The sequence below is a fragment of the Neovison vison genome, chromosome 14 (genome assembly GCF_020171115.1).
Source record: "Neovison vison isolate M4711 chromosome 14, ASM_NN_V1, whole genome shotgun sequence".
In the NCBI taxonomy this organism is placed as follows: Eukaryota; Metazoa; Chordata; class Mammalia; order Carnivora; family Mustelidae; genus Neogale; species Neogale vison.
In genome coordinates, this window is record NC_058104.1 from 27,427,883 (window position 1) to 27,453,538 (window position 25,656).

At 43.5% G+C, this 25,656-nt stretch overlaps 1 protein-coding gene across 1 annotated transcript in view; it reads left to right on the plus strand.

The window, feature by feature from the left end:
* The first annotated feature begins 383 nt into the window (after positions 1 to 383).
* Positions 384 to 25,656, plus strand: part of RRN3 (RRN3 homolog, RNA polymerase I transcription factor) — a 30,714-nt gene continuing 5,441 nt past the window's right edge. Inside the window, exons 1-15 of the mRNA XM_044234179.1 lie at positions 384 to 511; positions 2,207 to 2,312; positions 3,950 to 4,006; positions 9,995 to 10,084; positions 10,195 to 10,324; positions 10,752 to 10,811; positions 11,164 to 11,227; positions 12,782 to 12,851; positions 15,727 to 15,825; positions 18,208 to 18,300; positions 19,233 to 19,371; positions 20,843 to 20,973; positions 22,001 to 22,131; positions 23,051 to 23,235; positions 25,359 to 25,467. Coding sequence (XP_044090114.1) covers positions 423 to 511; positions 2,207 to 2,312; positions 3,950 to 4,006; positions 9,995 to 10,084; positions 10,195 to 10,324; positions 10,752 to 10,811; positions 11,164 to 11,227; positions 12,782 to 12,851; positions 15,727 to 15,825; positions 18,208 to 18,300; positions 19,233 to 19,371; positions 20,843 to 20,973; positions 22,001 to 22,131; positions 23,051 to 23,235; positions 25,359 to 25,467 — 1,553 coding nt within the window. The 5' untranslated portion in view covers positions 384 to 422. The remainder of the gene's footprint in view (positions 512 to 2,206; positions 2,313 to 3,949; positions 4,007 to 9,994; positions 10,085 to 10,194; positions 10,325 to 10,751; positions 10,812 to 11,163; positions 11,228 to 12,781; positions 12,852 to 15,726; positions 15,826 to 18,207; positions 18,301 to 19,232; positions 19,372 to 20,842; positions 20,974 to 22,000; positions 22,132 to 23,050; positions 23,236 to 25,358; positions 25,468 to 25,656) is intronic.

The window sequence follows — 25,656 nt, forward strand, 5'->3', positions numbered from 1 at the left end:
CGGGTTTGGGTTAATTAGAGCCTCGGTTTCTTTACTTTGACTGAGGGATGCTTTGACTCCGACAAAGTAATACTCGTGGAACCCGGCGACCGCTTAGCACCTCCCAGGGGGTTCTTGCGCTTCCTTCACGACAACGGGAGCTGCTCGGAGCCGCCAAAGATCTCTTCTCCGCCAGCGCGGTGGCCACTCCGAACCCCGCACCCCGCGTTAAGTCCTCCATCTGCGAGGAGGGGCCCTGACGCAGAGCGGGGAGGAGAGCGAGCTTTGGCGGCGCTCTAGCCCGCCGGGATCGCCGCGTTCTGACTCGCGAATCCTGATTGGCTGGAGGCCGCCGCTCGCGCGTGCGTCTTCCGGGCCACAGGGCATGCCCGAAGGAGCACGACTTCCGGTGCGAAGCGCAGTCGTCGCGCTTGTTCGGCCCAATGGCGGCCCCGCTGCTTCACACGCGGTTTCCCGGGGATGCGGCCGCCCCAGCCTCTGCAGTCAAGACGCTGGGCGCGTCGAGGACCGGGTGAGAGTCCGGGATGCTTCCTTCTGCGCCTCTGGGACCGAAGCCAGGGTCCGGGGTTAGGACAGCGGATGTGAAAGGGCCTGGGGCAGAGCTGAGGGAATCGTGGGAGCAACGGGGAGAGGGTCATCTCAGGTTCTCGGGAGTAAGGCCAGGCCCCTTAAGTGGGTAGTAAAGGTGGGAGAGGGGCTGGGAAAATGAATCTGTTCTCCGTTCCAGAGTCCCCATTGCTCCCCACGGGGCTGTCTCGTAGCGCCCCAGCCCGGGGGACTACCTTCTCCTTTACTCATCCCTCCCGCTTCTTCGTCTAGACGTGGAGAGAGTTCCCTGAGCTCTTATTTATCAGGCGAACGTTGTCGTTGATGACAAATGAACTCGTAATTTTCTGTTGGTGTTTGAAATTAGTTTCCACATACACGTTTTTTAAGTCTTCCTCAACTGTTTCTTTAAAAAACTATTTGTCATCCGAGAGAGGGAGAGCGAGCTGGGGGAGAGCCCCAGGGAGAGCGAATCTCAAGCCGACTCCCCGCGGAGCTCAGCGCTGGAGGTGGGGCTCAGTCTCAGGACCCTGAGATCATGACCTCAGCTGAAATCAAGAGTCCCACGCTTAACCGACTGAGCCACCTAGGCGTCCCTGTCTTTCTTAACTTTGAAAGCACCTAATGCCCATAAAACATTTTGGGGTTTAACTTTTGGAGTCATTAGTAGGTTGCTTTTTTACCCCTCCCCCCAACTACTCCGCTCTGAGTAAAGGGAAAAAAAAAACTTTGTGAAACACTTAGCAATTGTATCCTTCATAGTATTTATTAAGTACCTATACTTTTGTGGTTATACAGTTAAAAACAGTAGCTGTCAAAAGAGACATCTGTTGTCAACAGAGCTTAAGGAGGGAAAGACGGTGATCAGGCAAATAAATAAAAGAATAGCATGGTTTCAGGTAGAGGTAACCTGAAGAAATAAAAACAAGGTAATAGGGGGAGTGAGGCGATGGATACTTTGAATTTTGGCCCCTCTGACATTTGACCTTTAGCTTGAACCAAGACAGGAACTCAATGTGTCTAGATCTGGAGCATGAGTATTTCAGAGTAAGAGAAATGGGAATCAGCTTGGCAAGTCTGAAGAATAGCAAGGACACTATGGTTGCAGCATGTTAAGTGGAGATGAGGTCAGGTAGGTAGAGGCCAGTTTAACGTAGGACCTTGAAGACAGTGACACAGAGTTTGAAATTGTATTCTTTTTTTTTTTTTTTTAAGATCTTATTTATTTATTTGACAGAGAGATCACAGGTAGGCAGAGAGGCAGGCAGAGAGAGAAGGAGAGGAGGAAGCAGGCTCCCTGCCGAGCAGAGAGCCTGATGTGGGGCTCGATCCCAGGACCCTGAGATCATGACCTGAGCCAAAGGCAGAGACTTAACCCATTGAGCCACCCAGGCCCCCTGTGAAATTATATTCTAAGTGAGGTGGAAGACCTTTGTAGAATGCTACAGGAGAGTAGAGTAGCAGAATCTGTTTTAAGTTTTGGAAAGATCATTAGATCCCTGATTGAAGACTTTGGGAGGTTAAAGTGGAAGCAAGGAGGCCAGGTAGGAGGCTTTAGCAATAGTCCCATGGAATGATGTTGGCTCCATAAATATTAACTGTTACAAGTTTTATTATTCTCTGTCCTGCACTTAATAGTGTGATAATCTTGGTTCTACAGGCTTTCAGATATGCTCACATTAGAGAATGATTTCTTCAATTCTCCCCCAAGAAAAACTGTTCGGTTTGGTGGGACTGTGACAGAAGTCTTGCTGAAGTACAAAAAGGTAAGAGACGATAATGTGAGGTTTGGTGTCCTGTCTCCTGCCTGCTTGCTTTAAAAGATTATATTTATTTGACAGAGAGAGACACAGCAAGAGAGGGAACACAAGCAGGGGTAGTGGGAGAGGGAGAAGCAGGCCTTTTGCAGAGTAGGGAGTCTGATGCGGGGCTCCATTGCAGGACCCTGGGATCATGACCTGAGCTGAAGGCAGACACTTAATGACTGAGCCACCCAGGTGCCCCTGCCCCTTGCTTTATTGAGATGTAATTGATATGTTGAGGTTCGGTGGTTCTTCTTCTTCTTTTTTAAATTTTATTTATTTGATACAGAGAGAGAGAGATCACAAGTAGGCAGAGCAGCAGGCAGAGAGACAGAGGGAAGCAAGCTCCCTGCTGAGCAGAGAGCCTGATGTGGGGCTCAATCCCAGGACCCTGAGACCATGACCTGAGCTGAAGGCAGAGGCTTAACCCACTGAGCCCCCCAGGCGCCCGAGGTTTGGTTAATTTGTTGCTGGTTAGGATACACTCAAGTCTTTATAAAACTAAAGACCAGTAGATGTAATAAAGTGAATTTGAGATGTTAGTCTTGAAGTCGGTTATTTAATAACAGCATTATGTTATCAGCTTAGAATTAGAGTAATAACCTCTTTGCTGAGGTTGTGTATCTTCACATGCTTTACTTACAGAGTATCTTTTAAAAACTTGAGCAAGTGCTAGAATAAAAGTCATTATTAGAGCGTTTTTCTTTCTTTACAAAAAAAAATTTTTTTTTTGAAGATTTTATTTATTTATTTGAGAGAGACAGTGAGTGAGAACACCAGAGCAGGGAGGGTCAGAGGGAGAAGCAGACTCCCCACTGAACTGGGAACCCATTGCTGGCCTGATCCTGGGACCCCGGGATCATGACCTGAGCTGAAGGCAGACTCACCTGACTGAGCCACCCAGGCACCCAAGAGCATTTTATATCTTTTTTTTTTTTTTTTTTTTTTTACTTATTTATTTGACAGAGAGAAATCACAAGTAGACGGAGAGGCAGGCAGAGAGAGAGAGAGGGAAGCAGGCTCCCTGCTGAGCAGAGAGCCCGATGCGGGACTCAATCCCAGGACCCTGAGATCTTGACCTGAGCCGAAGGCAGCGGCTTAACCACTGAGCCACCCAGGCGCCCGAGCATTTTATTTCTTAAGAAATTACCTACGCATTGTTTGGGACAATAAACCAGCTCTATCAGTAGTGGTTGGTTTTGTTTTTGTTTTGATTTTGTTTTAGTTTAGAAGTGCTTCTACTAAATCGCGGTGATGGAGGGAAATTAAGAATGTTTGTTTTTATACGTATAAGCATTTTAGATCCACATATGTGTATGGATGGTATCTTGTGTCATCAGTTGTTGTATTTAGGTGTCAGTACACAAGTATACCTAAATGTGAACAACCTTTCAATATTCATTTTTACTTTTTTCCAAGCCGCCTAGCTGCACTAACATGAGTTTTTAAATGTTTGGAGTTAACAATTTTATAGTCCTGATTTGTAAAAGTTATGATGTTCCTTTTGTAATAGTTAAAAGTCCTGCTATTCATCTTTAACAGGAAACTGAAGCAAGCAGAACTACTTTTTTTTTCTTTTTTTTAACCCTGTTCTTGTTTAGGGTGAAACCAATGACTTCGAGTTGTTGAAGAACCAGCTGTCAGATCCAGACATAAAGGTAATTAATTTACATTTGATCGTGAGCAGAGTTGTTGCCACTTCGTACAGATTTAGTTTGCACTTTTGGTCCAGTTCCATTCTCTAGAACTTGCTCTCTCTGTATGATCCCTCACTGTAATGCAGCCCCTCTCAACCAGGGGCACTTTTGCCGTTGAACTGGAGACATTTTTGGTTGCCCCGTCTTGGGGAGGGAGGGCTGCTACTAGCATCCAGTGAGGTGGGTGACGGGGTTGTGGCTAAAAGTCCAGCAATGCACAGGGTGGCCCTCCATAACAAAGAATTTTCAAGTCCAGGGTGTCAGGTTGAGATTGAAGTGCCAGTTCTCAGATTGAGATCTGTGCTTTATCTTTCCTTTCTGGAACCTCTTTCCTCTCTGCTCCGTGCTGCTCTCCTGTCTCTTAAATGCGAAAAGAAAAACATAAGTTGACTTGTCTTTCAGGCTAGTTCCCTTTTCAGTGTTTTTGGAAATGTTTCAAGAGATGTACCTTTTGGGACGCCTGGGTGGCGCAGTTGGTTGGACGACTGCCTTCGGCTCAGGGCGTGATCCTGGAGTCCCGGGATCGAGTCCCACATCAGGCTCCCAGCTCCATGGGGAGTCTGCTTCGCTCTCTGACCTTCTCCTCGCTCATTCTCTCTCTCACTGTCTCTCTCTCAAATAAATAAATAAAATCTTTAAAAAAAAAAAAAAAAAAAAAGAGATGTACCTTTTAAGATATGTACCTTAAAGCTATGGGTCATGTAGGCACAAGTAAGTGAATTTTGTTTCCCTTTTCTTCCCTGTATTTTCCAATTTTGGAAAGAGTTGTCTCTTACCATGGCCCTAGTAGTCAGATTGCCTGGGATCAAATCCTTACATGGTTTTCCCAGTGTGTGATCTTGGGCAACTTGTTTAACCTCTCTCCCTTTGTTTTGTCTTTGTAAAACCAGGAAGACAGTAGAGAGGGGTCTTTTACATGTAGAGGTTTTAGAGGATCCAGTGCGTTAATATATGAGAAGCACTTAGAACAGCCCCTGACACAAAGGGCTTTGTAGTTGTTAGCTCTAGTTCCTGCTGACAGCCTGCACTTTCTCATTCCCGTGCATGTTTAAGTCGACTGTGAAGTCCTCTGTTGTGACAACTGGGACAGAGAATACCAGTCCTTTCTTACGTGCTGATTTTAGCGGACTTCCCCCCCCCCCCCCCCCGCCGCTGCCAAAGCCTCACATGAACTTGTAGCAGTTGACACTGTTGGCTGCCCACTTCTTAAAACCTTCCCTTCAGTTTCTGGGATCTTCTTGTCTTCTTATAACTTACATTTAATCATTCCTGTGACTGGTTCTTAAATTTGGTGTTGGTGAGGTTTCCAGACTTGACGCTTTCCTTCCTCCGAAGATTCTTCTTTCATGATCTCCTTAGGCCGTCGTGGCTTTGGAACTCACCCATGGCCTGGTTAACTTCCAGGTTTGTATCTACAGCTCAGAGTGCTCATGTGGGCTCCAGACTTGTTTGTTTTAAAGGTTTATTTATTTATTTGAGAGCAAGAGAGAGAAAGAACGAGCAGGCACACAAGCAGGGTGGGGTTCAGGGAGAGAATCTCCAGCAGACTCCTGCTGAGCACGGAACCTGACATGAGACTTGATCTCAGGACCCCCAAGATCATGACCCCAGCCAAAATCAAGAGTAGGATGCTTAACTGCCTGAGCCATCCATCCTCCCCTTCCCAATTTGTTTCTTTTTTTTTTTTTAAGGAAATTTTTTTTTTTTTAAGATTTTTATTTATTTATTTGATAGACAGAGAGAGATCACAAGTAGGCAGAGAGGCAGGCAGAGAGAGAGGGGGGAAGCATGCTCCCTGCTAAGCAGAGAGCCCGATGTGGGGCTCGATCCCAGGACCCTGAGATCATGACCTGAGCCGAAGGCAGAGGCCTAAACCACTGTGCCACCCAGGCGCCCCCCAATTTGTTTCTTAACTGCTAGGCCACAAGTATTACAAATGCCTCAAATTTAGTATTTTCTCTCTCCCAAATGCACTCCTCTATAGTCTTCTTTATGGGCCTAACTGACGTGTTGCTGACCTAGTTCTTGAGCTAGTAACCTTGGGGTCTTTCTCGACTTTGTCTCCTCTCATTTCCATTGATTCACCAGGGCCTTTGGAGGAAGAAAAAAATCTTTGAAGCCTTCTTGCTTTGTTGGTACTCTTTGTTCTGGATTCTTCCCTTTACTCCTTTAGGTTATCTACATTCCATTCTCCTCTAGCTCCCCTATTGACCCTCCCCTCCCCCGCCAAATATTACCCTCCACAGTGCAGCCTAAATAATCTCTAAAGCATATACTAAACATGTTATTTTCCCGAGGGAGACCTTCATGGCTTTTGCAGGAAGGCCCACCTTAGCATGATCTGCTGCATTTCTTTGTATGTTCAGTCTCACTACTTTATTCCATGAATTTGCCACATTTTTTGTCTTTTTTTCTTTTATAAATTTTTTTAAAAAGTCATCTCTACACCAAGCATTGGGTGCCACTTCTTTTAATCTTTATCTCTTTGCCTGTGCCTTTTGTGGCAGCAAGGCCTCTGTATCCACTTTAGTTAGTCCCTGTTGGAGCATGGGCTCTGGCTTCATGGCCTCTTCTACTGGCTTTGTGACTGAGAGTAAATATACAGCACTTCCGTGCCTCATTGCCCCCAGCTATAAAGTGGGAAGCAATGTTAGCACCTGCCTCATGGGATGGTTGTAAGGATTAAACGACTTACTATATGTTCAAATCTTAGAACAGTGGCTGGCATGGTAAATTACTATATTAGTTTTACTGTTATTATTACTTTATCTACAAAATTCCTGTTTGAGGTCCAGCTGAAGTATCCTTCCCCCCCCCCAAGATTTTATTTATTAGAGAGAATGAGCAGGGAGAGGGGTGAAAGGAGAGAGAGAGAGAAACAGACTCCCTGATGATCAGGGAACCTGAGGCAAAGCTTGAGCGTAGGACCCTGGAATCATGACTCATGCTGAAAGCAGACTCTTAACCGAGGTGCCCGTGAAGTGCCCGCTTTAATGGAACTTTCCTTGGTTCTCTCTAAGCTCATGGGTGTTCATTCACTCTGTTCCCCACCCTTCCAGCACATCTTCCTAATTACAAATCTGACTTACAGGGACTTTGGTAGCCATTTATCTCTGCCCCCTTTTGACTCCCAGATTTGTCTGTTGACTTGTTTGCCATATACTCTAGCTGAAACGGAACTGCTTTTGGTTTTCTGAATACATGCTTGTTGCTCTATGACGAATGTAGCCCCCAGAGAACATTCGGTCTGTTGAGAGACAGCAGAAGTGTCACTTCCTGTTTGAAGCTCTCCCTGACCCTTGTGTTCTTCCATTGGTACAAAGGACCATTTTCTTTGTGTTCTGTTGTTGCTTTTAGGATTTTATTTGTTTAAGTCATCTCTTCGAGCGCCCGTGTGGAGCTCAAACTCACAGCTCCAAGATCAGGAGTTGCATGCCTTCCAACTTAGCCAGCCAGGTGCCCCACTGCGGTTTTTATCAGCCGTTCTCATTGTATCTTGATGTACCAACAGTTGCATCATTGTGTCTCTTGTTCGTTCAGAGAGTGTTGCAAGTGATTTTCAGTACTAAAGCACCAGAGTCTGCGACGAGTTTACTTTGAAAGAAGGAGCAGTTCAAATGCTAGCTTTATCATTTTGTTGCACCTTTTTTTTAGTGGAAAAGGGATAGGATAGAGTTAACTCATTTTTTATTTGCATGTACCTTAACTTGTCTTCTCTGCTTCAAGCCTCGGTGAGCTACCAGTAAAGTTACCTTTACTGGTGGTGGACATGATGAAATTACCATAGTGCACATGAGTTGCGATTTACTTGATTTTACTGCCCGCTTACTTGGGGTTTCATCAGGAAAAGGTCGGTCCCATTGAAGTTTGTCGCTGCACATCACAGACGGTCAGCGGTTGAATGTATGGGGATGGGCTCCTTCTCTTTGTGGAGCAAGGCATTGTGGGAAAGTGGACAGTGTCGTTTTTGACCCAGTCAGACAGGTTTGAACCCAGTTCTTTATTAGCTTCTCAAATGGGTAGGTTGCTTATTAATTTCTCTTGGCCTCAGTTTCCTCAGCTGTAAAGTGGGAACACCAGCAGTCCCTTTTCAGCATTGTTAGGGTCGGTAAGAGATGCACTTGTGTGCTCTTGGCACCATGCCTGGAGCCTGCTGTGATCTCACTAAGTGGCGCCCCCATCAGTGGTCTGTAATTGCAGGCACAGCCCTGGCTGGTTGTCACGTAGGTACGATATGGTCTGTGATAATCTCCCTAGAAGCACAGCACTGTCTGTTAATCGTCTCCCGTGATCGTCTTTTGTTTGTTTATATGGTCCTTTCCCTCCTGAGCCTGAATCAGCATTAACCATTTCTTTAAAAATTGGGGGTTTATAGTTTGTTCTTATGTATGTTGTGCATATGCATTCATACAAACAATATGTTTTATGTTTACCTAACCGATAACATATTTTATACATGGCTTGTTTTCTTTTAGCCGTTTTTTGCATGTTACTAGAAGTTATTAATAATAAACAGTTATTTTCTTGCCTAAAAAATGCAGGCTCCCATGCTGAGCAGGGAGCCCAATGCAGGGCTCGACCCCAGGACCCTGGGATCGTGACCTGAGCGGGAGGCAGACATTAACCGACTGAGCCACCCAGGCGACCTGACACTTTTTTTTTTGAGAGAGAGAGAGAGTTGGGGGGAGAGAACATGCATGAGCCAGGGGAGGGAGCAGGGAGAGAGAGATTCTTAAGCAGGCTCTATGCTCAGTGCAGAGCCTGATGTGGGACTTGATCTCAACAATACCGAAATCATGACCTGAGCCGAAATCAAGGGTCAGACGCTTAACCAACTGAGCCACCCAGGTGCCCCTATATGTAACAGATCTGAATATGTGTGTGTGTGTATTAAAAAAAGTATATATATATACTTTATATATATAATATTTATATATATTATAATATTTATATATACTTATGTATTTACATATTTTATTGTAATATATTATATTATACATTTAAATATAATGCTTGTATATATGAAAAGTATGTGCATATATACATAAATATATAAATATATATATTTATATGTAAGTATATATAATATATAAAATATATAAATGTATGTATTTATATAAATATATATTTAAATATATAAATATATATACTTAAATATATTTATATATAAATATTATATTTAAATGTATAATATAATATAAATATTATATAACATATATATAACATATATACACACACACACACACACTTTTTTTTTTTTAAGATTTTATTTATTTATTTGACAGAGATCACAAGTAGGCAGAGAGGCAGGCAGAGAGAGAGGGGAAGCAGGCTCCCTGCTGAACAGAGAGCCTGAGATCCCAGGACCCTGAGATCATGACCTGAGCCGAAGGCAGAGGCTTAACCCACTGAGCCACCCAGGCGCCCCTGGATCTGAATATATTTAAGTCTAGTTATAGATTGGCTTGAGAAGAAGTTACATGTATTGACATCTCTAATTAATTAGCTTAGACTGAATGTTAACATGTTCGCACATCAGCATGAAATTAGAGGAAATTGAGGTAACTCTTGGTCCTTATGGTGTTACAGTGTTTGAATTTGCTATCATCATTCTGCAGTTTGAAAAATTCTCACGTGTCAACATTTGAGGTGTTTCCACTTAGGGCAGACAGAAGCAATCAGAATGAAGTATTACATTTAATTCTCTTTCCTCTGTGTCAGAGTTCCTGTGTTACTTTTTTTAAAACAGGGAAAGGTATCGTATCGTCCTTCTGTTTTGATACAAACTAAGAAATTTTCAGTTCAATTTTGGTTTTAGTACAAGTTTGTGACTTTTTTCTCCTAATTTAAATATTATTGGCAGGTGCTTGGTGCAAGATAGGTATCATCTTTTCAGTTATTTTAGAGGATTTTGTGATTTTGACAGGACTTTTCTTTGTTTGCCTTAAGGATGACCAGATCATTAACTGGCTGTTAGAATTCCGCTCTTCCATCATGTACTTGACTAAAGAATTTGAGCAGCTGATCAGTATTTTATTGGTAAGTTGGCCGCTTATGTCATTGACAAGTTTGTGATTCAGTACTTTGAAAGCAGAACGCATTGTATCAGTAAAATATTTCTTTTGTGTGTCTCTCCCTCCCACCCTTAGAGACTGCCGTGGTTGAATAGAAGTCAGACTGTGGTGGAGGAGTACTTGGCTTTCCTCGGCAATCTTGTATCAGCGCAGACTGTCTTCCTTAGACCCTGTCTCAGCATGATTGTTTCTCATTTTGTACCTCGTAAGTGGTGTTTTGCTTTCTTTGCTTTTTCATTTTTTTACACACCTCTTTATTAAGATACTACCCTCTCAGAACCCTGTGGGGATTGTACCAACATGGAAAATTCTGAGATGCATATTGGCAGCAGTTTTGGTACCTATCTGTTCCCTGTAAGGATTTCTGTGGAGGCATCTAGATTTGTTGCTGGGATTATTACTATTTTTTTTTAATGTAATTTGCTTTAGTGAGATTTTCAGGAAGTGTGAAAAGTCAGGAATTTTTAGCTTTACCTGTAAAGTTACTTGACTTTTTTTCTTCTTCTTCTTTAGACTGCACATTCAATCATTGTACTAAGTTTGGACAATGGAAAAATCACTTTTTTGTGTACCTGTTGATTGTTTAGGTTGGTGACACAAAGAATGACATAATTTTTTTTTCCCCTCAAAAGCCCGAGTGGTCATTAAGGACGGTGATGTCGATGTTTCAGATTCTGATGATGAAGATGACAGTAAGTATAAAGAGGACTAAAGCGAGGGTTTCCTGCTGAAGGATAAAGTATAGAGCAGCTCCAGGATTTATTCTAATGCTTAGACTGCAACAAATGACAACCTCTGATAGACTCTTTTTTGTTACATTCAGCAGTCACATGTAATCAGTTGCCCTTAGTGCATTACTTATGTCATCAATCTACTTAGTCTTCATTGATGGTTGGTTCTGGAGAAATATCTTAAATTTAATATTTTGCTAATAAACGACTCAGTTTTGGTTAGGAGGTGGTTTTAGCTAAAAAACAAAAAACACATAATTTTTTGGTTTTCAGTTTTATCTTAATGCTCATACTCTCACTTTTCTCCTTGTAGATCTTCCTGCCAATTTTGACACATGTCACAGAGCCTTGCAAATAATAGCAAGATATGTCCCCTCGTGAGTATCCTTTTGCTTCTTACTTTGATCATGGTCTTTAAGTCTCAAGAAAATGGTAATCAGTTAGTGGGGATTTACTATGTTTATAGCATCAAAACTCAAGTTGTATGGTACATGTTTTTGTATCCTGTGATACAACATTCTACAAAAATGGCATTTTAGTTCTCTCTTCATTGTCTGTATTGAAATTATTTAAAAATTAATTTATGAATTAAGGACTTAATTTAAATTACGTAAATTCTTAAAGCTTGTGTGCAAATTTTCCTCCAAATTTTGTATAGTGGTTGAAATTTTGTTTTTGTCTTCAACAAGATGTGATACCCCAAAATTTTCAGTGAACAACCCATGTGTCATTCCATATAAATAAAAATTGTAGTTCTAATTTTGTATGTTGATTATATTAAAAAAATTTTTTTTTCTAAGGATTTATTTTATTTTAGAGAGGGAGAGCCTAAGCAGGGGGAGGTACAGAGGACGAGGGAAAGAATCTCACACAGACTGCCCTCTGAGTGTGGAGCCTGACGTTGGGCTCCATCCTACAACCCTGAGATTGTGACCTGAGGTGAAATCAGGAGTTGGTTGCCTAACCAACTGAGCCACCCAGGCACCCCATATTTGCATTTTTAAAAAGTTAACAGTTCTAAGAAAAGCTTGGGTTTCTTTTGGAAGGGTGGACTTCAAGTTCCCCCTGTGTTGCGGCCGGCGCGACAAACCGACCAGGAACGTGAGGGTAAGAGGATGGTGAAAAGAAATTAAGAGACAAAGAGATGGGGGCAGGAGGAGCACCAAGGAGGGTGTCCCCTAGTGCCCAGGTTTATTTTGCAGAGTTCTGATTTATACCACACAGCAAGGGAATCACCTCCTGTACATCTGGTGCTCGTTTCTGTTTTGGCCTGAGAGTAGCTGGCCATGCAGAGCTGTCAGACAGCCTTGACCTTCATGGTTTGGACACGTAGGCCATAACACAATATTCACAAAACACAGGAGCCTTATTAGCTTAGTCTTGAGACAGCAGCTGCAGTGGCAACAAGCCAGACCTTACAATGTTCTCATAACCATCACCAGGGAAACATGGTGGCAGTCTAGCTCGCCACCCGGGAAAGTCCTCAGTTGAAGAGGTTCCCAATAACTGTTGCTCTATTGGGTTAACCCCTTCTAGGCACGAGGCTCCCAACACCCCTGTAAGTTTATTATTTGCTAACTTAAAAAAAAATGCTCAAGATGATACTTTTTTTCTGCTTTTAAAAGTAAGATATGTGAAAGCATTACAGAGGGAAACGTTTAGATTTTAAACTGACGCTCTGTTGCTTTTGTAGGAAAAAGAATCCCCCTTTGATTTGCCATTGATATCAAAGTTAATAGGAGGCTGTTTCCCGCTAAGTTGACATAGATCTTCTCTGAAGCTATGTGTTTATGTCAAGTTGTGATTATTTGAAGTAGTTAGTGACCATTTGCTTCCTGCATCCATATTTACTCTTAGAATGGAAATGTCACCTTCCAAGAAAGTCCAGTTAACATGGATTGATCTTTAAATTTTTTTATTTTTTTAAATAGGACACCATGGTTTCTTATGCCAATACTGGTGGAAAAATTTCCATTTGTTCGAAAATCAGAAAGAACACTGGTAAGAAATTTTTTCATGGGGAAAATAATGGAAAAGTTATAATTTAGTTTTAGGTGATTTTTTTTTTTTTTCTTAGCAGTTGTCTTCCAGATTAAACTCAAGACTAAGAACTCAAGACTAAGATTCCTTTCTTAGGAACTCACTGAGGATCCCCAGGCTCTTTTTCCCTTACGCAAGTCAGGGAAATAGTCCATTTCAGAAATATCTGAATAGGCTTAGTGATAATATAGATAAAAATTACTAGAAGGTAATAGTTTATACATTACCAATTGTAAACAAGCCTTATTTGAATATGAAGGCAGAACTGTCTATGGATGATTTTTTCCCAAGTTTTGTGTAATATTTAGATGACCTGTGGTTTTCAGTAATGATTATTGAACAGTGGTTTCTTACTAAGCATGCTTTTTTTTTCTAAGTAAGGTATTATATGTATTAAATACAGAGTTAATAAGGTTTGCTAATGTTTGTGATAGTCTGTTTCAAGTGGCATATTATAAATCTTGTATCTCTTATGACTATTGATGTAAAAATACTCAACAGCCCACTAGAAAATGGCATTTAGCAACATAAAGAGTTAATGGACTATGACCAAGTGAAATTTATGCTGGGAATGCATGGTTCGTTTAATACCTGTTAAAATCAGTTAATAAAGCACACCATGTCAGTAGAATAGATGACAGGAACCACGTGATTATTTCAGTAGATTCACAAAAGTATTTGAGGAACACCAAAACCCTTTCATGACAAGAATAGAAGGCAGCTTTTTCAACAGGTAACTTCCCACTCAATGGTGAAAGAGTGAGAACTTTCCCCTAAGATAAGGAACAGAACAAGGATGTCTGCTTTTGCCACTTTTGTTTAGTATTGTATTAGAGATTCTAACAAGGGCACACAGGAAGAGGAAAAGACACCCAGATTGGAAAGGAAGAAGTAAAAATGCCTCTATTTACAGATGACATGATCCTGCATTTAGAAAAATCCTGAGGAATTCTCAAAGCACTATTAGAACTAAGATGAGTTCAACCTGGTTATAGAATACAAGATCGGGGCACCCGGGTGGCTCATTGGGTTAAAGCCTCTGCCTTTGGCTTGGGTCATGGTCCCAGGGTCTTGGGGTCGAGTCCCGCATCAGGCTCTCTGCTCAGCAGGGAGCCTGCTTCCCTTCCTCCCTCTCTCTGCCTGCCTCTCTGCCTACTTGTGATCTCTGTCAGATAAATAAATAAAAATCTTAAAAAAAAAAAAAAGAAAATAAGATCAATATACAAAAGCCAGTAGTACCAGATAATTTAATGGGGCAAACAAGTCATTTCCACAAGTGGTTGTGGGACAAGCGGAAGTCTACATGAAAGAATGAAGCAGGGCCCCCCTACATGTTAAACAAAAATGACCTCAAAGTGGATGAAAGACCTAAATGTAAGCTAAAAAAAGGGCTCTTAGTAAGAACACATAGATGAGCACTTTTGTGACCTGGGATTAGGCAACAGTTTCCAGATAGGATGCCCGAAACATGAGAGCCACAGAAAACCAGACCAATTCGACTTCCTTACAGCTAGCCAGCTCTGCTTCATGGACCCCTTCCGGAGAGTGAAAGACTGCTCAAACCTAGGAGAAGATACTTGCGAGTCGTATAGTGGATAAAGGAGTAATCTAGAATATACGAAGCACTCTTCCAATGTCTTGATAATACAAAGGCAAATAACTCAAAAAATGGGCACACGACCTGAGCAGATATTTGTCCAGAATTGATAATGCTTACGGTCAATGCGCAAAAGAAAAAAAGCTCAACATCACTAGCCATCAGGAAAAGGCAAGACGAAACCATAACAAGGTTTCACTTCACAGCCCCTGGGATGGCTGTACTTAGAGGGACAGACAGTAACAAGTAGTGGTGAGGATGTGGAGAAGTCAGAACCTTCCCTTGTTCCCTTGCTGGGGAGAGTGGGGAATGGTTGGTGCTGGAAGTGCTTTGGGAAGGCCTCTAGACCGTCCCTCAGAAAGGTTGAACAGAGAATTGCCATATGACTTAGCATTGCCACTGCTAGGTGTCTAACCAGCAGAAAATACATGTCTACACAGCACTTTACAAGATTATTCAGAAGCAGCATTATCTCTAATAGCCTGAACATGGGAACAACCAAATATTCACGGGTCAGTGCATCAAAAAAATGTGTTACGTGTATACAGTGTATACAGTGGGTATTATTGGGCAATAAAACAGAGTGGTTTACTTGCTACGAAGTGAGTGAATCTTGAAAACATGCTAAAACGTCACATAGCAGAAGATTCCACTTCCATGGCAGGTCTAGAATAGGCAGATCGTTAGACAGAAAGTCGATCAGTGGTTCCCTAGGGCTTGGGAGGACGTACACTACCCAAAAATGCCCTGCCCTTTTTAGGTGATGAAAATGTTATAAATCAGTTGTGGTGACAGTTGTACAACCCTGAATATACCGGATACTGTTGAATTGCACGCTGTAGATGAATGGCGTATATCTCAACAAACCTGTTTTTAAAAATGCTATAGAGGTATACAGATTACAGATTTAATTAATGGGGGTGTGGTGGGGGGCATTTGGCTGGCTCGCCGATGGAGCGTGCGGCTCTTGAGCTCAGGGCTGTGAGTTCGAGCTCCACATTGGGTGTAGAGATTACTGAAAAATAAAATCTTAATAAAATCACCCTTCCCAAACAAATTTAATTTACTGGGGGGTAATTAGATTAGTTAGATTGAATGATGGAGGAACTGTATAGTTTCTGTGTTGCTGAATAGTCTGTTTTTTTCTGTTTAATTGAAATTAAAGATTGTGTAATTAATGTTTTCTTATGTCATTATGAAATACCCTCTGTTGAAGCGTTTTGTCTTTTTATGTTTTAGGAATGTTATGTTCATAACTTACTAAGGATTAGTGTGTATTTCCCAACCTTGAGGCATGAAATTCTGGAGCTTGTGATTGAGAAGCTACTCAAGTTGGATGTAAGTATTTGATAATCGGTTTTTCTCGTTGATTTTCATTTATTAAATACATAGTCATAGTACGTGAAACAGTAGTAGCAATGATGGAGAAGAATCCACATTTCCACCTTTGATTTCTTTGAACATTTCTGGAGCTTGGTGGATGTGCTGGGTTATAGAGATGGCCCCATTTCTCCTGGTTGGGAAACAAGGCATTAGATGGTCACAGCCATGTGAAAGTACAGTTGTGGTAAATGCTGTGACTGGAACACACGGTCGTTACGTGCTGGTAAACCCGATATCGTGCGAAGGGGTGAGGAAGGCGTTCCTAAGGAGGTGATGTTGAATTCTTAGATCTTTTTTTTTTTTTTTAAAGATTTTATTTATTTATTTGACAGACAGAGATCACAGGTAGGCAGAGAGCCAGACAGAGAGAGAGAGAGGAAGGGAAGCAGGCTTCCTGCTAAGCAGAGAGCCCGATGTGGGGCTCGATCCCAGGACCCTGGGATCATGACCTGAGCCGACGGCAGAAGCTTTAACCCACTGAGCCATCCTGGTGCCCCATCTTAGACCCTTTTTTAAAGAGGCCTGCAGTGGGGTGCAGTGGGAATGAAGGAAAGTCATGGATGCTAGTGACGGGGGAGAAAGGGCGAACTGGTCCTTGAAACTGGGTTGGAAGTGGGGAAGTAGTGGGTAAGAGAGCGCTTGCTCCCCGGGGAGTAGAGTCGGAGTTAGCAGTAAGAAGTCAGGAGGTGGTTGGGAGAGGAAGAGTTCCTTTGTGGATGGATTGGGGGGCAGCTGGGCACCAGATGGAGTGGTAGCGGTGGGGAAGGGCCAGGGCTCCCTGTGCTGTGGTGCTGGTGAAGTGGGAGACAGGAAATGTGCCGAGGGGGAGGAAAGGCCAGGGCAGACACCTGCAGGGGATCTGGAAGGAGGAAGGGTTTAGTCAGTGGTATGAGCTACTGTTGATGTTTTTAAGGAGGCTGAACAGAGCCAAAGTCCTTGGAGTTGGGGATTAGGGAGTCTGTTGCCGTGTCTCTGGAGGGGGGTGCTGCGTTTTGGGGGGCCAGTGTGTGTGGTTGTTGAGTGGGGCTGCTGGAGGCCTTGGTGAGGTTGTAGGAGGGGATGGAGCTGGGCTGTTGGGAGACGTGAGGTTTGTGGACTGTGAGTGTGAGTGATGGAGGAGAGCCCTGATACTGTGGCAGGGACGAGGCCGCAGTGTAGCGGGCCTGGGGAGAGCTGGAGGAGGGTGGGCAGGCTGGTGCGCGGCTCCCTGGGAGGACAGCTGTCTGGCCTGCTGCGTGTGTCACCTGTAGAGTCTTCCCCTGGGTCGTACTGGGCAACGGTGGAGAGCACATTTAGAAAGAGGTCGTGTAGAGAGAGAAAAAAGGCAGGATTTGAATGCTGTGTGGAACAAGGTGTCTGAAGGACCATATACCAAAGTGACTATTCAGTAATTCAGATTGACTTGCATTTTGTCATTTTTCTGCTCAGCTGATGAATGATATGCTTCTTGTACAACATGTAAGAGTTGGGATGCATGTTGGGTTTGTGGAAGCTGCAGCACACTGCATTTCATAATGATTTTATGGAAGTGTGTAGTGAAAGGGTTTGATTTGTAGTCTCGTAAATTCCTTTGTGACCCGGGCCAGTTTGTAGGTTTGCACCATAATTGTATATTGAGTCACAGTATCAGAAGGGATGCCCATGTGGACTCCTTTAAACTATGTAATGTGAGGGGCGCCTGGGCGGCTCAGTCCGTGAAGCGTCTGCCTTCTCGGGGTCCTGGGATTGAGCCTCATGTCTTCTCCCTCTTCCTCTGCCTGCTGCTCTGCTTACTTATGTGGTCTATCTCTGTCAAATAAAGAAATAAAATCTTTCTTCTTTTTTTTTTTTTTTAAGTATGTATAGCAGATGAATTTCCAGTACCCAAATAAAGTACTTGTATTTTTTTTTTTTTAAAGGAAGAGAGGGAGCAAGTCATGGGGGCAGGGTGCAGAGGGAGGGAGAGAGACTCTCATGCAGGCTCCACATTGAGCACAGAGACCACTGTGGGGCTCGATCTCACAACCCTGAGATCACACCCTAAGCCAAAACCGAGAGTTAGATGCTTAACCGACTGAACCATCCAGGCATCCCAAAGTAATTGTATTTTTTATTTTACTTTATTTTTTAAGATACTATTTGAGAGCATGGGAGAGAGCAAGCATAGGAGCGGGGTAGGGGGGTAAGGGGAGAGGGAGAGGGAGAAGCAGGTTCCCTGTTGAGTAGGGAGCCCTGTCCCAAGACCTGGGATCATGACGTGAGCTGAAAGCAGACACCCAACTGACTGAACCACCCAGGCACCCCCGAAATAGTTGTATTTTCACTGCCATCATTTTTTCCCCCTTTGTTATAATGTAGGTGAATGCATCCCGGCAGGATATCGAGGATGCTGAAGAAGCAGCCGTTCAGACTGGCAGTGGGCCAGATGCCACCGAAGGACTCTTCAATATGGTCAGTGTCCCCCAGGGTGGGTGGGGGTGGCTGACGGCCCCCCATCTTCTCCAAGGCTTTAGGTTAAAACAGTTGTTCGGCAGACTTGGAAGTGAGGTTGAAGTGAACGGCTGCCGTCAGGTTGCTTACTGTCCAGCAGACTTCGTTTACTTCCAGGGCTTTGAATGTGGGAGTGGTGAAGTAGGTTTCATTTTTGTTCTTAGTTTGTGTTTTCTGTTGTTCTGTGTTTTTGTTTTTTGTTTTGTAAACCACATATAGTTTGTGAAGGAGTGATACATAGGAAAGCATACCAGTGTGATTTCTCTGTTTTGTAAGTCTTAGGCCTTAATGCAGTACTTCTCTGCCTGGGGCCAGGCTTACTGGAGGAGGAGGAGGGCTTGAGAAGGGCATTTAGGTCACTAGGGACAAAGGGCGTGAAGAAGCAGGAAAGGGCAGGGGAGGGAACTAAGCCAGAGTTTGCTCCCAGTAGGAAAACAGCTGCAGCATGATGACCCCAGATTCCATGTGGGTCCCAGCTTGAAGTCAGGGAGACAGACTCCCGTCACCCCTTGTCAGCTGGGGAGGGGAGGAAGGAGTGCAGGGGCTGTTCTCTGGAGAACCGGTGCTCCCAGCAGCTGGGGCACGGGTACTCTGTCCTGGGAGAGGAGACCTGGCACCAGCAGGGCCCAGCACAGTGGGTCCCAGGAAAGCTGTGGTGCTCACGTGGCCTTGTGCCAGGTGGGCTTTACCCGTGACTCTCTGGCTGGGCTCGGAATCTTTGGAATGCCATTACGGGTTCCGGGTCACACCTTTGGTGGGGAGCCTCTGCCTAGGGCGGGGGGCTATGTCTTCTCTTTGTTTTATCTTTCAAAGGAAATAATCAGCACTGAGAATTTTCCCTCTTACCCCTTTTACCCCAGTTTTTAATGTCAGTTTGTCCCTTATCTTCAAAGGATGAGGACGAAGACACTGAACGTGACGCCAAGGCTGACCCTCAAGGGCTCGATCACATGGTGCATCCTGTAGCCGAGCGCCTGGACATCCTGCTCTCTCTGCTGCTGTCCTACCTCAAGGACATCTGCTTCGTAGATGGTAATGACCCGCACTCGTCACAGTAGCCGCATGTGAACTCGGCAGCGCCCCGGCTGTGTGCTGGGTGTTTCTCATACGTGACGGAGTCCTCCTAGAGGTCCTGTACAAATCACCGTTTCAAGTATGAGGAAAGGAGGGCCTAGGGAGATCCCGTGACTGCCGGTGTGACACAGCTTGAGAATGTTGGGACCGGATTCGGGCTCAGCTGAATTTGTCTTCAAAGCCGCTGATGGTTTCACTGACTGTCGTAGTTGGGGATGATTCCTGGAGTTTGGTCAGTTTTAGGTGGAGATCAAAACACACTCGAGTTGCTCAGGACGTCTAGGAGTAGCGCACGTCAATACAGGGTTGGTGCTAGGGATTGAGTTTGGGGGTATAGTGCTGTGAACACTTCGGGGCACTTCTTGCCATCCTGGAACTTTGTGCATCTGGAGGCTTTGCCATGGAAACAGGATTCTTCCGTTCGCATTGTGAAGATTTGCGAATGATAGTTGGCCACTCAGAATAATTTCTAAGACTGGAATCTGAGTTGACTGTATTATTATTTTAATTTTTTTGTGGTTATTACATAGTTGAGAGAAAATTTGCAAACTATAGGAAAGGATTAAAAAAGACAATTTAAATGTCTGCATTTGTACTATTCAGAGAACCATTATTAGCATTTTGATCTGTTTTTCTCTTATGTTAGCATGTGGATATTTAGGAGTGTGTTTTTCACTGGGTTTGGGGCTCATGCTGCGCACAGTGATTCATAATCTGCCCTTTTCCCCCTGCTGTGAACATTTTCTCTGATCATTTCCTATCCTTTGAGGTTGCTGTTGATTGTGTGGATTTAACTGGTCTCTCTTTTTTTTTTTTTCTCCCTCCCACCTCTTTTTTTTTTTTTTTTTTTTTTTTAAGATTTTACTTTTTGGAAAGAGAGAGTGAGCAAGTGAGGTGAGGGGGAAGGGCAGAGGGAGGAGAAGCAGGCTCCCTTCTGAGCAGGGAGCCTGATGCAGGGCTCGATCCCAGGATTCTAGGATCATGACCTAAGCCAAAGGCAGACACTGCACCGACTGAGCCCCCAGGCACCTTCCCCCATCATTTTTTTGCTATTATAAATGTGTGATAAATATCCTGTGTGTTTGTGTGTGTGTGTGTGTGTGTGTCTGGTAATGCGCCCGTGATCAATTTCTGGCAGTAGAATTAGTGGATCAAAGGGTTCTGCTATATAAATAGTAAAATTGCCCTTTAAAAGGGCTTCCTATTTATGGCATCACAGCGGTGTGTGAGGGGAGGGCCTGCTTCATTGTCGGTGCCGGATTAGTATAGTTCTGAAGGAAAATCTGTGCAAAATAAAAATGGCATTTTGTTACAAACATAGCTTAGTGGATGATGTTTCATAATGGTATCTTATTTTTAGAAATTTGGTAAACGAAAGTGGCAGCTTAAAAATGATGTGTAAGGCTGAAATGCAAAACTGTCTCTTTAGGCAAGGTAGATACCAACAGAACAAAGGATCTGTATCGAGATCTCATAACCATCTTCGACAAACTCCTGTTGCCCACCCACGCCTCCTGCCATGTACAGTTTTTCATGTTTTACCTCTGCAGTTTTAAACTGGTGAGTACTCTCAGCATGGTCTTACTTATTTTATTCTTGCCCATGATTTTCCCTTAAAAACTGGGATAGGGGTGGGGGGACTTGGGAAAGGACACAGGAGGTGAGCATTTTTTTTTTCTGAAGCTCACTTTTCTGATACCTCTAATGATAGCTCTTCCTAGGCCAGGTGCTCCGAAAGTGGCATTCCGCGTTTTCTCCACTAGGTGGTGCCCTTTCCTCTCATTCCAGCCCTGGCTATTAAAATCCCCGTGGATCTTTAACTGTTTCTGTCCTCATTCTCTCAGTTGATCCTAACTAGCCCCAAACAACTTCTAAATCCAGAGTTTTAAAACTTTAGGCATTGGCTTTCTGTTTGGGGGGGGGAGAGAAATATGGACAACTGTTCCTTTGCCACTGTTCTGTAGCTTTCTAGAAGTGTCAGGAGAGTACTGGGCATGGATAAGAAGGTTAAATTCTTTGCCCCGAAGTATGTGTGCCCCGAAGCTTTTGAATATAGCTATTTGGGGAGAAGTTGGAGTTTGTGCCTTTTGTTTAAAAAAAAAGCTTTAGTCTTTTTCCTATGATGAGCATCATTAGTCAAACACTGTCCTTGAATCTGTGTCTGTGTTTCTGGGTAAGGTCAGTACCTGTGGTCAGAGACTGGGAGCTGGCTGGCCCTGTGACAGCCCTGCTGCACGGCTCCCCCGCGGGTGTGGCTTGTCCCTGCTTTCCATTGCTGGCCAAATGGCGGGATCAGTTGCAGATTCCAAGGCCCTGTCACTGAGCCTACGAAATCTGTAGGGTTGTATCTAAATTTCAGCTTGTTTGGGAAACTTTTTTAAGGCTGGGGAACGCCTTTAGTTTTTAATACTATTATCTCAGAATGTTGTAAAATTAAGAACCCTGAGAACTGCATATGTTCCTTATCTGGCGGTATGACAGATACACTACCATTGTCCTCTATGCTTGTGGACAGTCTTAGGATTCCGATAGCCAGAGATTTCTTCAGCATTAAAAAAGATTAGAGCAATACCTTCTCTTTTTATAGGGATTCGCAGAAGCATTTTTGGAACATCTCTGGAAAAAATTGCAGGATCCAAATAATCCTGCCATCATCAGGCAAGCTGCTGGAAATTATATTGGAAGCTTTTTGGCAAGAGCTAAATTTATTCCTCTTATGTAAGTAACCTAATTTTCCAAGTGCTTTTTCATGTCGTGCTTTAAAAAGATTATAGCATTGTTTTAAGTCAGAGAAATACCTGCTCTAATTTTTGTCTGCCTTTAAAGTGAAAAAATCTATTCCCCCATTCTGCATAAGACATTTACATTTCCAAAAGGCAATTTCAGAATAAAATGTCTTCTTTATATATAAAGCCTCATATGGAAAGCTTCTGTCCTCTGTTTTGCATAGTTATACTTGATCAGAAGCCCGTTTGTCTTCATGGATATTGTACAGTGTTTGTATACTGTTTTGATTCTTTTTATAGGTTTGTTATTTGTCATTTGCATTCCGAATCAGTTGTATCTTAAAGCTGAAGAAAAAACTCTTTTAAAGGTAATAGAAAGATCTGTTTAGGAGGCCAGCTCTGGGCCTACTTCTTCCAGTGATGTATTTGGGCCAGTCCCTGACAACTGATAGCCCTCTGTCCACTCTACCCTACATTGTAGGCCACAGGACTTCATCAGAACCTTATAAGGAAGGACGAAGTCAGTCACACACAGTCTCTTCCTTGTAAGCTGTTGCTAAGTGTGCCCTTTCCTGTGGCCTATTGCTCTGAGAGGGCAGGGAGGCCGTCGGAGGAGTCCTTCAGAGTCCATAAGGAGACACGGTCCATCCCTCGGGGCCCTGGGCAGCTTTAGGGGCCTGTTCTTGCTAGAAGGTTGCATTGCAAGTTCTACCTTAGAATTGAAAAGCTGTCTTCCTGCCACCCATCCATTTCCTTTTTTTGTTTGCTGCTTTTCTGTGCCCACGGGGAATAGACGAAGAAGCCTGCAGACTGACTGTTCTTTGCATGTAGTGAGGCAGCTGTGTGTTTTTACGTCACTCTTGGTTTTGTGTGAAGCAAGTGAAGTTGACTTGGGTTTTTCTTGTCCCTAGTACCGTAAAATCGTGCCTGGATCTTTTGCTTAACTGGCTGCACAGATACCTTAATAACCAGGACTCAGGAGCAAAGGCATTTTGTGATGTTGCTCTCCACGGACCATTTTATTCGGCCTGCCAAGCGGTGTTCTACACTTTTGTTTTTAGACACAAGCAGCTTTTAAGTGGAAACCTGAAAGAAGGTCAGTGGTGTGGTTGATGGGGGTGAGCTGGATTGTTCTAGAATACTGGCAGTCTTGAGAAAGGGGGGTCGTTTCTTTTTTGAGAATTTGATGAAAACTGTGGAGTCAGAATACTGCCCGTGCACTCAAAACTTTGACACATAATTTCAAGCAGCCCTTAGACCCCTACAGCCGTAAAGGCCCCTGTTGAGCAGAGAATGGCTTGGCGGTGGAGCACCTCTGTTTTCGAGGGTGACGTCTAGGCTGATTGTGAGCCGTGAGGGGGCTCTTCCTCGGGTGAGGCCCAGCACAGTGCTTCCTTCCCTGCTGGTCCTTGTGCCGGCCTGGGAAGGGCGGGCGTTGTTCCACCCTCCCAGGGGGACTCTAAGCAGACGCAGGATATTGATTGGCAGGATTAGATGAATATGATTCTGAAGCTCAGGGTCATAACAGTCAGGCTGCTTTGTCTAGGGGCTTAAGCGTTAACCTACCAGTTTGCAGTTTTGCTAATTTCTAAGGGCTGCATAGAATTAAAATCTACCAGATGAAGTTTGTGTGTCAGGTTAGTATGACAAGAGCAGTACCAGTTAAGTCCGTTTAAATGGTTTTTTTACTTGCATGAATAACTCAGATGGTTTAATAGGCTGTTTCCTCTAAACCTCAAAATCTGACATTCTGGGCTGGGTCTCTGGTGGTTGTGGGGGCTGTCGTGGGCATGTTAGGATGGTTAGCGCCCTCTGTCCACTAAATGCTAGTAACACCCTCCTGACCACTGCCCGGACTGTCTGTTGTGACGCTAAAACTCTGCAGACACTGCTACAAGTCCTCTGGGGGCCCAGCTGCCTTGAGAGTTGAGAACCAGCGCTCTGAACCGAAGCTTGTGTGTGTTACATTGTACTGTTTACTCCTATTCTGTTACTTCTCAGAAGGTTACAGCTAGTTATATAAACTAGGAGTAGGACAAGGTTTTAGCCCTACTTAAGCAAAGTATCTGCTTTTTGGGGTATAAATAAATGGTAAGACTCTTGGTTAAAGAGCATGTTCTTGTAAGCCATGACAGTATTCCATGTTTAGTTTTATCAGAATATTCATCAAAGATGGGGCACTTGACTGGCTCAGTCAGAAGACTGAGACTCTTGATCTCAGGGTGGTGAGTTTGAGCCCCATGTTGGGTGTAGAGATTACGTAAATAAAACTTAAAGAAATACATTAAAGAATTATCTAAAAAAATTTACTTAAGCATAAGTTGGTTTGCTTGCAAGGTATCTTTTACTAATAGAGGAGAGAATTCTGTGTATCTGTTCTAGGAGAGTGGTGTCTAACTTTTACTTCTACCTCCGTAGTTTCCTTGTAAGCACAAAAACAGCTGTCACACACAGGAATAACTTGCTCAGCTTCACTGGTAATTTCAGATGTGCAGCAGGTCTTGCTGTTTGCTTGCTCTCGTCAGATTGGCATACGTGTCTGTCTGACGAAGTCGGGAAGGAGGAACACCAGATCATCGTCATTACCTCTCGGGAGTAGAGACCGCACTTGTTGCCTTAGCTCCGTACTGACTTCGTGATTAACTGAGATCAGATCACATGTTTTTTTTTTTTTTCTGTACAAACTCAGAATATCCTGAGTTTACAAATACCTAAATTCCAAATTGTCATAGAAGTTTATAGCCCACTAGGGATGTGCACTTACTTCCAGGTCTTTGAACGAATACACTGTTTTCTTTAGAAAAGTTGACTTAGGGGCACCTGGGTGGCTCAGTGGGTTGAAGCCTCTGCCTTCCGCTCAGGTCATGATCTCAGGGTCCTGGGATCGAGCCCCGCATCGGGCTCTCTGCTCAGTGGGGAGCCTGCTTCCTCCCCGTCTCTCTGCCTGCCTCTCTGCCTACTTATGATATTTGTCTGTCAAATAAATAAATAAAATCTTTAAGAAAAAAAAGTTGACTTAGTCACAAGTGGGTGTGGTTTGGCCTGGTGACTTTCTCCGGGCTCTGCCTGTGTGACTGCGTGGCTCTCTCCTACTTGAACCATTTCTGTAAGTGACTTTGTGAGAAATATTTCTGGTGTGTGAAGTACTCCGTGCTGCTTCAAGGTATTTCGACGGTTAAGTTTGTACATTTTAACAAATGTGTTGTTTTTTAATCAAAGGTTTGAGATACCTTCAAAGTCTAAATTTTGAACGTATAGTGATGAGTCAGCTAAATCCCCTGAAGATTTGTCTGCCTTCGGTAGTGAACTTTTTTGCTGCAATCACGAGGTAAGTTACTTACACTTTATGGGTGGAAATTATTTAAAAATAAGTTTATGTTAGTATCAGTATTGTACAGTTCCACTACATTTCTGTGAAATTAGTAAAATTAGTCACTATAATACACATAAAAACATGTAACCCCATCATTTTAGGAAGCATTGTAGTTAAGCTTTTGTTTTTATGTTTCTATACTAT